This window comes from Stegostoma tigrinum, chromosome 20 (assembly GCF_030684315.1).
Source record: "Stegostoma tigrinum isolate sSteTig4 chromosome 20, sSteTig4.hap1, whole genome shotgun sequence".
Classification (NCBI taxonomy): domain Eukaryota; kingdom Metazoa; phylum Chordata; class Chondrichthyes; order Orectolobiformes; family Stegostomatidae; genus Stegostoma; species Stegostoma tigrinum.
In genome coordinates this window covers 42,094,776-42,109,521 of record NC_081373.1, presented here as the reverse complement: position 1 = coordinate 42,109,521, position 14,746 = coordinate 42,094,776, and the positions used below count along the sequence as shown (strand labels likewise).

Sequence of the window (14,746 nt, the reverse complement as noted above, 5' to 3'; positions counted from 1 at the left end):
TTTTTAAAAAAAACTGCTTTTCCTCCCTCTACAGATGCTGACAGAGCAGTTTTCCAGTATTCTGTTTCAGATTTCCAGCATCCATAATACCTTGCTTTTTAAGCAACTCAGTTTCAGACAAGTGTAAAACAGGGAATTTGAGCAGGGTTTTCAGGAAAGAGAACACCACATGGAAATCTGGCATAAAACAAGATACGAACGCAAAAATATTTTAACTGAACTTGCACACAGATTTGTTTTAAGAGAGGGATAAAACATCAAAAATGCATGAGCAAGTTTCTGAACAAAGGCAGGGAAATAAAATATGAACAGTTGTAGCTATTGAACGAGGTGAAACATGAGCAGAGTAAGTACTAATAGGAAGTGTTCTAAATCAGTGAACCAAAATCTATTTGTGAATGTAAAAAGTAGAGTGAGCAAGAAGTAGGAAGACCTATTTTGTAATATAAATTGAATTTTAAAAATACCTAATAAAATTTCTAAAAAAGTCTGCATCAGCAGTGAAAGCAACAGTATGATTCTATGTATCCTGCTTACCAGATTTACCCCTAATTTTTTTGGTTGAAAAAGCCAAAAATGGAGAGAGAAGTCCAGGTTTGTAAAATTAGTTGAAGACACAGAACTTCATTTAGAGAAATTGTGAATGCAGACAGGATTAAAAAAATTCCTTACCTTCAACGAAGGGACAAGAATTATTTGTTGAGTAGCAATTTTCTCCCACAGGGGGAAATAAAAGGCCTTTTTTAAAAAAAAGACAAAACAAGCTAGCTTGTGTATTTACAATGCTGACCTCTGCTCTTCACACCTGGTTCTGAGCTATAATTGGCAGGAACCAGGAAAAGAAAAACAGATGTATTTTTTTAAAAAAAAAAGTGTTCCTTTCTAATTCCTCGTAGAAATACCTTGAAACAAAACCATATTCAAAAAGCTTTTGCAGTGTACGTTATTTCTTTGATTACGAACTACTGCTTTAAAAAAGTACGATCAAAATCTAATGTGACAAATAAAGCAGCAAGGCTTAACATATTGGGTTTAAGGGTGACTATTACCTAATAAATATAATTCTAAAATATATTCCATTCTAGACACTTTGCTGGCTGTGAATTAGGAAAAGGAGATGTAACAAGTTCAGAACGCTTGACATAAGCTGTAATTTAAGGAGGCTGTAACTGAATAATCACTACCAAAAGTTGTTTGATTAGTTCCGTACAGATCTGGAGCAATTCCAGAAATAGGGTTAAAGCTTTTAGTCTTGCAATCATCAGGCGAACGTGCGGAAAGAAACAACAAGGTCAAAAACAACAAGGGCAGAATGTTGACTTGTAGAAAGTGGACTGGTTGATGGAGACATTGCCTTGGAGCATGCACTAGTGACAAATCAACAGTTTAAAAAACGGTCAAGCTTTGTTTACATTTCAAAACAGGTTGACTACTTTTAGTATTATACTTTGACCCAATGAACATCACCTATTTTGTGGAGTTGAAACAGGTGTAGCGCACACTATTTCTGTCTGCAAAGAACAGGGCCCTGAATATTTATATTCTTGCAAGTTCCAAGGCAAAGTCTAGTTACATGTTCAAGTGACAATCCTAAATTGGTTGTCATTATAATTCTTTGCACACTTTGGATTATTTAGCAAATGTTATCCAACTATAGAATCGCTGCTATTGTCAGACAGCTGTGCATTTTATAAGCACAGATCATCAGGTACAGTCAGCACTTTACTATAAAGAAACAAGAACGGAGTAGGCCTTTCAGCCACTCAAACCGGCTCCAAAATCAATAAGATAGTGGCAGATCCAACATTCCCTACATCCACTTTGCTGCCTCTTCTCTATAACCCTTGGTGCTGCTACTGTCAAAAATCTCAGCTCTAAATACACACAATGACTCTGCCCCTGTAGCTTCATTACAAGGAGTGTCTTTGGAACGCCATCAAGAGATTCCCTATCCCAGTCCTAAATTAGCAGCCCTCTGTTTTGAGTGTACACCCTCTGGTCCTAGGTTGTCCCATGTGTGGGAACTGTCCTCTTGGCATTTACCTTGTCAGATCCCTTCAGAACTTCATGTCTCAATGAGATCACCTCATTCTTATGGAGTTCCAATGAATGAAGTCACCATCTTGCCTTCTGTTCACTGCCTTATGAAGTGAAATCTTTGCTTAGAGACAGGAACCAAGAAAGCTTCAGCCGCAGTCTCACCAGCAACTTATGCAGTTACAGTGAGACTTCCCTCCTCATATTCCAATCTTATTGAAATAAGGGCTAAAGTTCCATTCATCTTCCAGATTACCTATTGAGCTTGTGCTAACTTTGCATTGAGTGCACAAGAGTATCCTAGTCCCTGTGCATTGCAGCTTTCCTTTCAGTAATACGGATTTGCTTTCGTTCTCCTTTCCAAAATGTAGAACCTCACTTTCTCTCAGTAATCCACATGCTGACTTTCCCCGCCACCGACATACTTAGCCTATCAAAATCTCAAAACCATTTTTATCTCTAGGTGCCTTTCTACCTAATTTTTGTGGTTTGCAAATTTGGCTATGGTACACCTGCTTCCTTCCTCCCAGTCATTAATATATACACTGGGAACAGTTGCGATTCTAGTCCTAATTCACTTGGAATCTCACTGGTCACAGGCTGCCAACCTAAAAAACCCTTATCCCCCAGGGACTTTCCATTAGGATGTTCCATATTCACACCAGTACATACCTTCTGGAATTTCAAACATAACACATCTACTAGTTACCTTCTATCAATTCTGGTTGAGACTCTTCTCTTCTCTCCCACCCCCCCCAACTTGTTGGAATAGGGGTGTCAATTGGAAAACTGCCATTCTTCTGGTACTTCTCCAGAAACTAAAAAAAGGACTTCTGGGACATTTTAAGCACTGCATCCATTATCTATGTACCCTCTTTTAGGATCCTAGCACGCAACAGCCAAAAGGGATATGCTATTTGATAAAGATAACAGTGTCAAGCTGGATGAACACAGCAGGCCAAGCAGCATCTCAGGAGCACAAAAACTGACGTTTCAGGCCCAGACCCATCAGAGAAGGGGATGGGGAGAGGGTTCTGAAAAAAAAAAATAGGGAGAGGGGGAGGGTGGCCGAAGATGGATAGAGGAGAAGATTGGTGGACAGGAGTGTATAGGTCAATCTGGGGAAGGGGGACAGGTCAAGGGGGCGGGATGAGGTTAGGAGGTGCAGCTTGAGGTGGGAGGAGGGGATAGGTGAGGGGAAGAACAGGTTAGGGAGGAGCTGGTGGGAACTGCAGATGCTGGAGAATCCAAGATAATAAAATGGGAGGCTGGATGAACACAGCAGGCCAAGCAGCATCTCAGGAGCACAAAAGCTGACGTTTCAGGCCTAGACCCTTCAGAGAGGGGGGATGGGGTGAGGGTTCTGGAATAAATAGGGTGAGGGGAGGAGGCAGACCGAAGATGGAGAGAAAAGAAGATAGGTGGAGAGGGTATAGGTGGGGAGGTAGGGAGGGGATAGGTCAGTCCAGGGATGAGCTGGGCTGGTTTTGGGATGCAGTGCAGTTGGCGGGGTGGGGGGCAGATTTTGAAGCTTGTGACGTCCACATTGATACCATTGGGTCACAGGGTTCTTCGGTCCGCCTCCCCCTCTCTCCCTATTTATTTCAGGACTCTCTCCCCATCCCCCTCTCTGAAGGGTCTAGGCCCAAAACGTCAGCTTTTGTGCTCCCAAGATGCTGCTTGGCCTGCTGAGTTCATCCAGCTTCACACTGCGTTATCTTGGATTCTCCAGCATCTGCAGTTCCCATTATCTCTGCTATTTGATAAAACATGCCACAATATACACTCCAGTTATCTAGCATTGTATATGACTTCCAGTGTAGGTGCAAAGTTAGTCATTGGTCTAATACACTCAACATCTTTTTGCCACTAAAAATCACTACCATCAAGCCAAATGTGCCATTACTGCACAACAGCATGAAGCATCTGGCTTCAGATTATCCTGCTGTGTTGCATAAATAGATGACCACACCATAAAGTCAACCTATTTAAATGAAAACTGTTTGCACTGTAAACCTGACATTTTTTAAAAAAGGCAATTTTCAATGCAGTTAAGTGTGATATTACACAAATCTCTTTTCCAAGAGGTTTGTTGTGCCTTTACATTGGCAAATACCTCTTCCCATATGATGCACAGTTCAAACTCCTCCACTTCAAGTTACATTGACAAAAAACCTCAGTGGCCACTGAGATTAGGGAGTCCTCAAAAGCACAGCAGTCGACCTAGTGTATGCATATTGCATGAAAATAAACAATTTGACTTATGTACAACATGGACTTACCTGGAGGCCTTGCATTACTACCAGATATTAGTGCTGCACATGTAGTCAGACAGACAGTGAATTTGACAAAAGGAATAATTATCCTTAACACGTGGGACTGTAAAAACCATGTCTAATAACGTGTCTAAACTCCTATCCATTAGGCTGCTGCTGAGGACTGGATATTCTTAAGCCCACCATGCTGCTTAATGATGTGACAGAGTTCATCCTTATGGTTAACTGTGTCCACATATATATGGATTTCCCCAAAACATTAAAAAAGTGACACTGTTTATGGTCTAACTTTTCTAAAGTGAGGGTACAAAACCATCCTGTAAGATAATGTCTACCTCAGATTACCTTGGAGACATAAAAGATCAAAAATTTGAGCAACAGGTAAAGTTAACTGTTTCATGCTATTACTATACAGTAGTATCAGTGTTTGCTCCTACTTGGAGGCTGCTGACAAGCCAGAAGATCTTCTGCTTATCGCATGAAGTGATTAAAGCAATAGACAAATTTTGATAACAGAACATTAGACGCAAGCAAGGTATCACCATATGCAACTAGCTCATATCTGCCTGGGGGCAAACTCAACACCAAGCAGGCCCATTGACATACTGCAGCCTGAGCAAAATCAGCTGGTGGTGGTGGGTCCTTTGCCACTGTGCCTGATCAAGAGACTAGATGGATCAGGTTGTCCAGGGTCAGCCCAACTCGTCTTTGCTTACAAACACCCAATCACATACACTTTTCCATCAAACTTAAAGCCTATTTCATAACCCAGTGTGCACCCCACCCCCAGCCAACTCTTCCACTGGGTCAACATGCTCATACTCTGTTTGCAGGATTAAGCACATTCGTATACCCCAATAAAGGAGGGATATTGAAGGTAGAGCACAGATACACTTCAACTTCTACACTGAAGTTCAAAAGGGGAGATTCTGTGCAATCTTTAAAAAAAGAGTGCTTGGACAGGTCTCAATGACTAGAGACACCATTTCTTCAGATTTCAGAAGAAGTATGAGAATTAGATATTTCAAATGATCATTAGAAAGAGTATGGAGGGGGATTAGGAGGAAAAAAAACTTTTAAAAGCAATACATTGGAGCACAGAATGCTTTGCCACAGGAAGTATTTGAGGCAGGGGCTATCAGATTTGGTTTTTAGGAAAAAATGAAAAGAATATTTGCTACAAGGCTATGGCAATAAAAGCTAGAAACTAACATCTGGAGTAAAGAGGTGGCACCGACAAACAAAATTTTCTCCTGCACCATCAAATTGAATTGCTCCTAACATGAACACAAGATAATCAGTTTCTTTGAAGGCTGGGATAAGTACTTTTAACATTTTGCTTTATTAGTAGAGGGAATTAGAAAGTGGCAAATCCTAAAACTAGCCAGTAATAAAAGCAGATATTAGGGGGAACAAATAATTCAGGCTTGACAAGATTGGAAAGATGACATATTTGACAGGAAAAATAAAAATCTGAAAAAATACTGTACTGACTCATACGTTGTAAGTAGGCAAGTCTTAAGCAACAGTCCCGACTTCTGGGAGGACAGAAATTCTAGAAGATAGGCAGCTTGATATCGGATCTTTAAAATTGTACCAGAATCTTTCACTCATGTTCTGACAAAAACTGCTGATCTACTACATATTCTCTATTGTTAATGAAGAATTCTAGCATTTAGCTTTTATATCAAAACAAGTTTCTCATAACTAATACATTTGATGGATTTTAAAAAGGAAAATAAAACCAACCTCACAAATAAAGGCCATAAATTTCAGAAAAGTGTAAATATCAATCTGATATCCACATACATTCCATAAAAGCAAACTGCAGCTTTCAGTCTGTCCCAACAGTGCTTCACGGAGACAAAAAAGTGACAGGATACAAGTCTGAGTTTGCAAAGTCTTGAACATTAAATAAGTTTCATCATAAAATCATCCTGAAGCTCTACTTCACTTTATACATTGATCTAACACTTTAGCCAAGCACAAAATGGGAAAAGCTGGAAGGATAGAGAACAACATTTGACATCCTAGTTCATTTTTCTGGAACTAGTGCTATTGTTATATTGTCACACCTATTGGTTTCTTATAATTTTCATTTTCACCTCAAACTCCATTCAAGTCTGCTTCACGTATTACTTGTTGTTTAAAACCACTTTAAAATACTAGCCCTAATATTTATTGGTTTCAGCCAGAGTATCACCTCTTGCATTTCACTTCCCATTATACTACCCCCAATGCTCCCCAAGACATGTTCTTGAGCAAGTCTTTCCTCATGTACATGCTGCCCCTTAAATGACATTATCTAAAAGCGCATACAGTTTAAAAAAAAACCAAAAACTGATCACACTGCTATACCCTAATTTCTTAATTGTTCATTCTTTCCAATCACACTACTTAATATTTAACTAAGCTAAGCTACACTTACCATTGCTTTTTCTTCAATCTTCTTTTGCATTTACATCTTCAGAAATCAACTGCCTTTTAATTACAAACCATTTTAACCTCCCTCTCCTACTCCCTGGGAGGCATGTCCATCCTGGTCCTCCTCCAGTCTGTCACGATGACGTCACCTGCAAACTGGGGGAACAGCACCTCAAATCTGCCTTGGGAGCCTACAGCCCAGTGGCCCAAGTGTGGACTTTACCAGTTTCAAAATTTCCCCCAACCACGGCCTCATCCCCACTTCCTTGACCAGATGGATGTTGACCTTCTCTCCCACCCCCCATTATCATTAGCCCATCTCCCTTCCCCAGCCCCATCCCTCCTCTATTTCTGAGCTCCCTCCCCCCTCCCCAATTCTGAAGAAGGGTCTCAAACCAAAATGCTAACTTCACTGGTCCTCTGATGCTGCCTGGCCTGCGGTGTTCCTCCAGGTTCAAACTTCTCAGACTCCAGCATCTGCAGTTTTTGCTATCTTGGCCTTTTAGTTTATCATCTACATAACTGACCAATTTGAGTTGGGTTTAAGAACAATCCAATACATGGACTGAAACTAGAAGCTGGAGCAATTGCAACAAAAATTTAGTGCTCCACACTTAACGCCGACCAAAAATAACTTCTCCGATATGAGGAGTTTCAAATTTTCTGCAAATTTCTTATCAATTTGCCATTCAAACGAATCCTTTACACTGAGCCCTGTACTTTTTTTGTATGACCTCATCAGCTGGAGAGTTTAGTCTCAGACTGTCAGTGGATTATTCAACAGCTACATCAATGTTACTTCCATTAACCAAGGAGATAGGTCAAACAGGACTTTCAAAATCCATGCTGACTACATCTTGCTAAGCTACCGTGCAGATAATCCCAGGTTACTTCCGATGCAGCTTTTTAAAAATCTATTTGCAGGATTTAGACATCCTTTATTGCCCATCCCTAATGGTCCTAGGTATAAATGCACCCACAATATCATTAAGGGAGGTCTAGGATTCAGACCAGAAATCCTAAGGAGAAAAAAAAAGGGCAACATTGCCAAGTCAGGATAATTAATGGCTTGAAGGGAGCTGACTGGTGGATGCTGTCCTTCGAGATGGTAGCAGACAAGGATTTGTAAGGTGCTAAAGGAGCAAAAGGAGAATTTGTGCTGTGGATCTTGGAAATGGTACCCAGCTGCTAAGCATTTCTGGAGAGGGAGCAAATGTTTGTGGATGTGCTACCAATCAAAGCAAGCTGCTTTGTCCTGGATGGCGTCAAGCCTCAAGTCCATTACTTAACATGATAATTAAGACAGAAAAAAAACCTGATTATGCACAGGAACTCCATTTCATAAAATCAATCACATTAACTGGTTTGCAGTGTAACTGTATCTCATGGTGTAATTGTTTAGTTAGCAAGCTCAGTTGCTAGTGCTCTCAAAATCAAAACCCAGCCTAACGTGCTTAAGGGGCACTCAGGCAGGAATAAAGTAGAGTTTGGATATTCAGACGAAACATTAGGCCATGTGCTCACATGTTCTTTTACGTACTCAAAACAGATCAGTATTGTTTCAAAGAGGATAGAGTGTGCCTGTGGTTTTTAAACAGGCAAAATATAATGCAATGATGATGGCAAATCCCTTATAGATCTCATCTCTATTACTTTGTAATATGGATATCCTTTCTAAAAGGAAGGGACTTCGGAAACCAAAAGGACTGGAAAGTAGTGATTTTTATGCCGAGAGGAGGAGGATCAGCAAGTGCAACGGAAAATGAAGATGCCCACTGCAAAAGTCAAAAAGGCAGAGATATAACAGTGGTAATGGGGAGATAGCTACCTAAAAAAAAAACGTAACTGATAGTCGTGAAACTGGAAAAAATGGGTCTGCTGTGCCAAGTAAAAAGCCATCCAGACACAAACAAAGCATAGTTGGAGAAGGACAGGATTAGAGGAAGCAGGATTTAAAACAAAAAACAAAGGACATGAAGTTGTGGAACTTAAGTCCTACAGGCTGTAGAGAATGCTCAAGTAGAAGGTGAGGTGTTGTTCCCCTGGCTCGAGCTGACCTCTGCTGGAACACCAGCAGGCTAAGAACAGAAATATTTGCATAGGAACAATGCAATTTCTTGAAAGAGCAACCACCCTTCCAGTTGCGTGCTGCCTTTTGTGCAAAACAAAGAGGTGCCCACAAAGTAGTTACCCAATTTTCAGGTCTCAAACTGTTTAATTGCTGCTCTTGCTAAATAACAAAATGTTATTAGGAACTTTTCACAAATAACATTTTCAGAACATGCACATTTTTAGCTATATGAATTGACAAAAATATTTTTATGCATTCAAGCAAATAGCAGGTGAATGTCATCAACATTCATAATTATGAAGTATAACCCATTCAGAGGTAAAAATTGTATTCAATCTTCATCCAGAATCAAATAACAGTTCTACAAGTTTAAAAACAGTCTAATACGCCACGAACCACTCATTCATTTTCTATGCAATATTCCTAGTATCTGACATGAGAATATGCTGAAATTGAAGGGGAATTTTTTTTAAAAAAAAAAGGTGATTTGAAGCAGATTAAAAGTGAACTGTTTTGGATGAAAAAGAATAATGGGTTCACCTTTCAAAGAAAGGGAAAGGGAGAAGATTGGAGCAGGGGACGACCATTCGGCCCATCGAGCTTGCTCTGCCATTCTACACTATCACGGTTGATCATCCAACTCAATAGGTTAAATCCTGCTTTCTCCCATTTGACCCACGTGCTATATCTTACTGCCTCTTGAATATTTTCAATGTTTTGGCATCAACTGCTTCAGGTGGTAATGAATTCCACAGGTTCACCACTCCGAAGAAACGTCCCCTCATCTCCATCTGAAGTAGTCTACACTAAATCCTCATACTGACGCCCTGGCTCTGGACATACCCACCATCTGAAAACATCCTCCTTGCATCTATTTTGTCCAGTCCTGTTACAATTTTATAAGTCTGAGACCCACCCTCATTTGACTGAACTCCAACAAAGACATCAGTCAGTCGGTCAGTCAATCTCTCCTATAATCAGACTGCCATCCCAAGAATCTCCTGCATCCCTCAGTCTCTTTGCTCCTGAAATCTTGCAAAAATCCACTTCTAAACATTGAAAATTGGCCAGTGGAAGCAGTCGAATAAGTTTGAGGTGAATTCAAAGGAATCAAAAGCAATTTTAAATTGCCTCAAATTCCTGTTGATTGCTTACTTTAAAGCCACTTTAAACTTCAATGTGGCTGCTTTCATTGGCCAACTTAGAAACAAAATGGATTTTGCAAGATTCAGGCTATACTGGCTAATTTTGCACATTGGAGAAGGGAGTTGGAAGGAGTGACATTGAAAAATTAAGTTCAAGGAGGGTCATTTGGAATATTAAACATCTACATATCTTGAATTCAAAATTGTCTGGTAATTGGTTGTAAGGAAAAATGTTAAGGTAATGCATGGTATCATGCTGTAGCCTCTTCTTAGCTAGGTTGATCCTTCACATTGATTTTTTTTTAAAAATCGGAAACAATTTGTGAATTCACATTTATATTCAAGTCTTCTCAGCAAAACATCCAAGCATACAGCCTATATAACGTACCTTTAGTGAAATGTGACTAAAATATGAGATTAAAAGAACTTGCTTACCAGGAAGACAGAGCTGAAGTTTCTCAACTGTAGTAGCAATGTTCCTCTGTTGTATTCTGCATCGAATCATTTCTTCACTTTGGCTAATCACCTTTTAATATTAAAAAAAAAATGAATACAAATACTCCTTAAAACAGAAACCTTAAAGTTACATAGTCAATGTCAATACTTAATTCTCACCTCTTTTCCTGCATCTTGAAGTCGCCGATTTGTCTCAGTTACTTGAACCTAAAATAAAAATTAACATGTAACTTATAGAAACTAAGCAAACAGATAAAGAGTCAACCAGATTAAAGTGCATACTGGAACAATTTTGTTTCCTAAACTTTAAATACTCCTAAAAAAGGTAAAAAGTATCTAATAATTGGAAACACCAATTCAAGCAGATGCACGTAAAGAATAACACTTCTTTTCCCACATGAGCTCATTAAGCCATCACCGTGCACAAGCTCATTTACCTTGTTGAACAAAGTCAAAGTCAAAGTCATTAATTCAGCTTTATTTCAATGTCCTCACCGCCTCAATATCCAGACACACAACTTCGCTGCTGCAATATTTTAAGCAAAAAGGGTGCTTGGCTGTAAACTTGTACTTTGAGTCTCAATTGAAAAAAATTGTTGTAAATCAGTACATGTACATTGAAGTTACATAGTGCAACCACAAAAATTTACCAAATAGTCCTTATTCAGGGACTTCATAAAATCATCTCGACTGAATGAGATTTTTAACAAGTGCAGCTTTGAACAATTCATTTTAAAAACATTTGGGGAACAAAATTGATCCTGATTTATTACATCTAAGTAGTGGAAATTTCTAGATTTCAAGTAACCTACATATTCAATTCTAGATCAGTGCCACCTGAACCAGCTGAAGTGAAAAGTAAAGGTTAGAAGTGAAAAAGGAATCATGACCATCTCCAGTGTGATAAGGCTCATAATTGCATGGCTAACACTGCAAAAGAAATCCTACCTTGCTTAAATCTTGTTTACTACACATAAATACGCTTTCCTCACTGAAACCAGCTCAGTTGACTAAACCCAGTTATAAACCTTCTAGAACGAAGCTTGCCATATTCTGAAGATGTTTTTCTCAGATTACATAATTTCAAAGTTTTAATTCAAATTCTATTGTCCAGGAGTCCCTCATTTGTTTCATCACTATCTTTAAATTCCTTTTCTTAGAAACCTCAAATCACATCTTTCAGCCTTCACAATAAAACATTACATGTTCACTGATCCTCAATTACAATCAAATCCATTAATTATCATTTTTGTTTTCCCTGCATTAAGGCTTTAACAATTTCCAAGGTGGAATATCCAAGGTTCATGTTATTTCAAGTTCTTGACACTCAAATGCATTTTAAAACCCTACTAGCAGCTTTTGCAGCAGTACAAAGCTAGCTTTCAGCGTCTCATCTACCAGGGAACCACTGAATCATACAGCACAAAAACAGGCTCTTTGGTCCAACTCATGCATGCCAACCAAACATCTTAGTCTGACCTAGTTCCATTTGCCAACATGAGCTACAAGTAGATTGCTCTACAAGCATTTTCAGGCAAAGCTTCACTATGATGGACTGGACAAAAAAAGAAAAACACACACAACTCACATGGACAAAAAAAGGTATAAATCAAGAAAATAAAACATGAGGCTGGATGAACACAGCAGGTCAAGCAGCATCTCAGGAGCACAAAAGCTGACGTTTCAGGCCTAGACCCTTCATCAGAGAGGGGGATGGGGTGAGGGTTCTGGAATAAATAGGGAGAGAGGGGGAGGCGGACTGAAGATGGAGAGAAAAGAAGATAGGTGGAGAGAGTATAGGTGGGGAGGTAGGGAGGGGATAGGTCAGTCCAGGGAAGACGGACAGGTCAAGGAGGTGGAATGAGGTTAGTAGGTAGATGGGGGTGCGGCTTGGGGTGGGAGGAAGGGATGGGTGAGAGGAAGAACCGGTTAGGGAGGCAGAGACAGGTTGGACTGGTTTTGGGATGCAGTGGGTGGAGGGGAAGAGCTGGGCTGGTCGTGTGGTGCAGTGGGGGGAGGGGACGAACTGGGCTGGTTTAGGGATGCGGTGGGGGGGTGGGGGGGCAGATTTTGAAACTGGTGGTGAAGTCCACATTGATACCATTGGGCTGCAGGGTTCCCAGGCGGATACCATTAGGCTGAAGGAAGAAAGCTGGCTTTCTCAGCTTTCAAATGGCCAATGCTCTAGAGAGAGCACAAACTCTTATTGGAGAACTGCAAGGACAAATTTAGGAGTTTCCAAATTGTTGCTATTTCTCAGGAAAAAAACCTTAGTGGTGATCAAGTTGCATCATGCTTTGAACACAAATACCTTAAACTGTCTGAGCAGAACAGAGAAGAAAAAAAAGAGGAACACTTCTCTGGATTCCACTATCAAAAAGGACACTTTATCCACTATGTCCTATAGGGTTGAGAGGTAGCCATTTCAGTCACATGAAAACACATGGCAGAAACTTACTCAGGAGATAGTAAGAACAGCTGATGCTGGAGTCAGAGATAACAGTGGAGCTGAAAGAACACAGCAGGCCAGGTGGCAGAGTAGGAAAGTTGATGTTGTTTCGGGTTGGGACCCCTCTTCAGCAATGGGGGAGGGAGCTCAGAAGAGACAGGAGGGTGGGGCTGGGGAAGGTAGGTGGGAAATGGTCAGGAAGGTGGGGAGGAGCAGATGGATGGGAGAGATGATGGACAGCTGGTGTCAGGTCAAGGTGGTGGGGGAAGTGAGAGGGAGGGGAGAGATTTTGAAACAGGTGAAGTCCACATTTGTGGAAACTTAATGCCTGAGCAGATATCGCCTGCTAAGTGAAAGAGTCAATGTCAGCCAAAAAAGTTCAAAGATATATCTACTGCTCCATGCACTGTTCAAATTATAATCCCAATAATCAGGCTCCTGTTTAAAAAAAAACACAAAAAAATGTCAGGAAAATATTCTGAGGAAGGGTGACTTGACTAAAAACATGAGCTCTGCTTTGTTTCTACAGATGCTGTCAGGCCTGCAACATTTCCAGCAATTTTGGTTTTCAGTACTGAAAACCAACCAGCCCTGGCTTAGCAATAGCACTCCTCTCAGAGTTAACAGGCTTTGGGTTAAACACTAACTTCAGGAGCTAAAACATGTAATCTCAGCTGACACTACAGTACAGTACTGAGGAAGTACTCCATGGTCATATATGCTATTTAGAAAAACTGAAGACCATAAATGCCGTGCAAGTGAAGTGAATGTAACTATTCAAAATGGAAGTGACTAATGTTCTAGCCAATGTTTATTATTCACTAATGTAGGCAGTGTGGAGGAACAGATGGGGTCCACATCCATAGATCCCTCAAAGTTGTGACCACAGGACCACAGTTGATAGGGTTGTTAAGGCAGCATATGGAGTGTTGGTATTAATTGGCAGGGGAATTGAATTTAAGAGCTCTGAGGAAGGGTCACCGAACTCAAAACATGAACTGTTTTCTCCTCCACAGATGCTGCCAGACCTGCTGAGCTTTTCCAGCAACTTTTTTTGTTCCTGATTTACAGCATCTGCAGTTCTTTTTGCTTTTAATTGAGTTTAAGCACTGCAAGGTTATGCTGCAGCTCTATAAAACTCTAGACCACAGTTGGAATACTGTGTTCAGTTCTGGTCACCTTGTTACAGGAAGGATGTGGAAGCTTTATAGAGAGTGCAGAGGAGATTTACCAGGATGTTGCCTGGACTGGAGGACAGGTCTTATGAGGAAAGATTGAGGGAGCCAGGGCTTTTTTCATTGGAGCGAAGGATGACCGGTGACTTGATAGAGGTGTACACGATGAGGAGAGGCATAAATAGAACAGATAGTCAAGACGTTTCTCCCAGGGCAGAAATGACTATTTATGAAGGGGCATAATTTTAAAGGTGATTGGTGAAAGGTATAGGGGAGATGTCAGAGGTAGGTTCTTCACATAGTGGTGGGCGTGTGGAATGCGCTGCCGACAGTGGAAGTGGAGTCAGGTACTTTGGAGACTTATAAGCAACTCTTGGATAGGCACATGGATGTCAGTAAAAAAATTTTGCATATACAGGGTAGATTGACCTTAGGATAATAGGTCAGCACAATATCGTGGGCCGTTCTACATTTTACTGAAGTTTTTTGGATCACCTCTTGAGCTTACTGAAAAGCATATCACAATGTAGAACTGGTACAGCGAAAAGGAGTAGGGGAAGAGGTCAAGTTGGAAGAGAAACAAGTGGAACACATGATTTACAAGAAATTGTTAAGTTAAAGTGTTAAGTACGATAAGGGGGAAAAAAAGAAAGATTCATGCTTAAATATATTCAATGTAAAATGCAAGGTCCACAAGAAAATTAGGAACAGGA

The 14,746-nt window shown here is 40.3% G+C and overlaps 1 protein-coding gene across 6 annotated transcripts in view; it reads right to left on the bottom strand.

Moving 5' to 3' along the window:
* Window positions 1-14,746, bottom strand: part of LOC125461768 (exocyst complex component 6-like) — a 179,469-nt gene that overhangs the window by 140,388 nt on the left and 24,335 nt on the right. For all 6 annotated transcript variants that reach the window (XM_048550943.2, XM_048550947.2, XM_048550946.2 and 3 more), the window contains 2 exons: window positions 10,569-10,616; window positions 10,389-10,479 (listed from right to left, as the gene is read on the bottom strand). In XM_048550943.2, coding sequence (XP_048406900.1) covers window positions 10,389-10,479; window positions 10,569-10,616 — 139 coding nt within the window. The remainder of the gene's footprint in view (window positions 1-10,388; window positions 10,480-10,568; window positions 10,617-14,746) is intronic.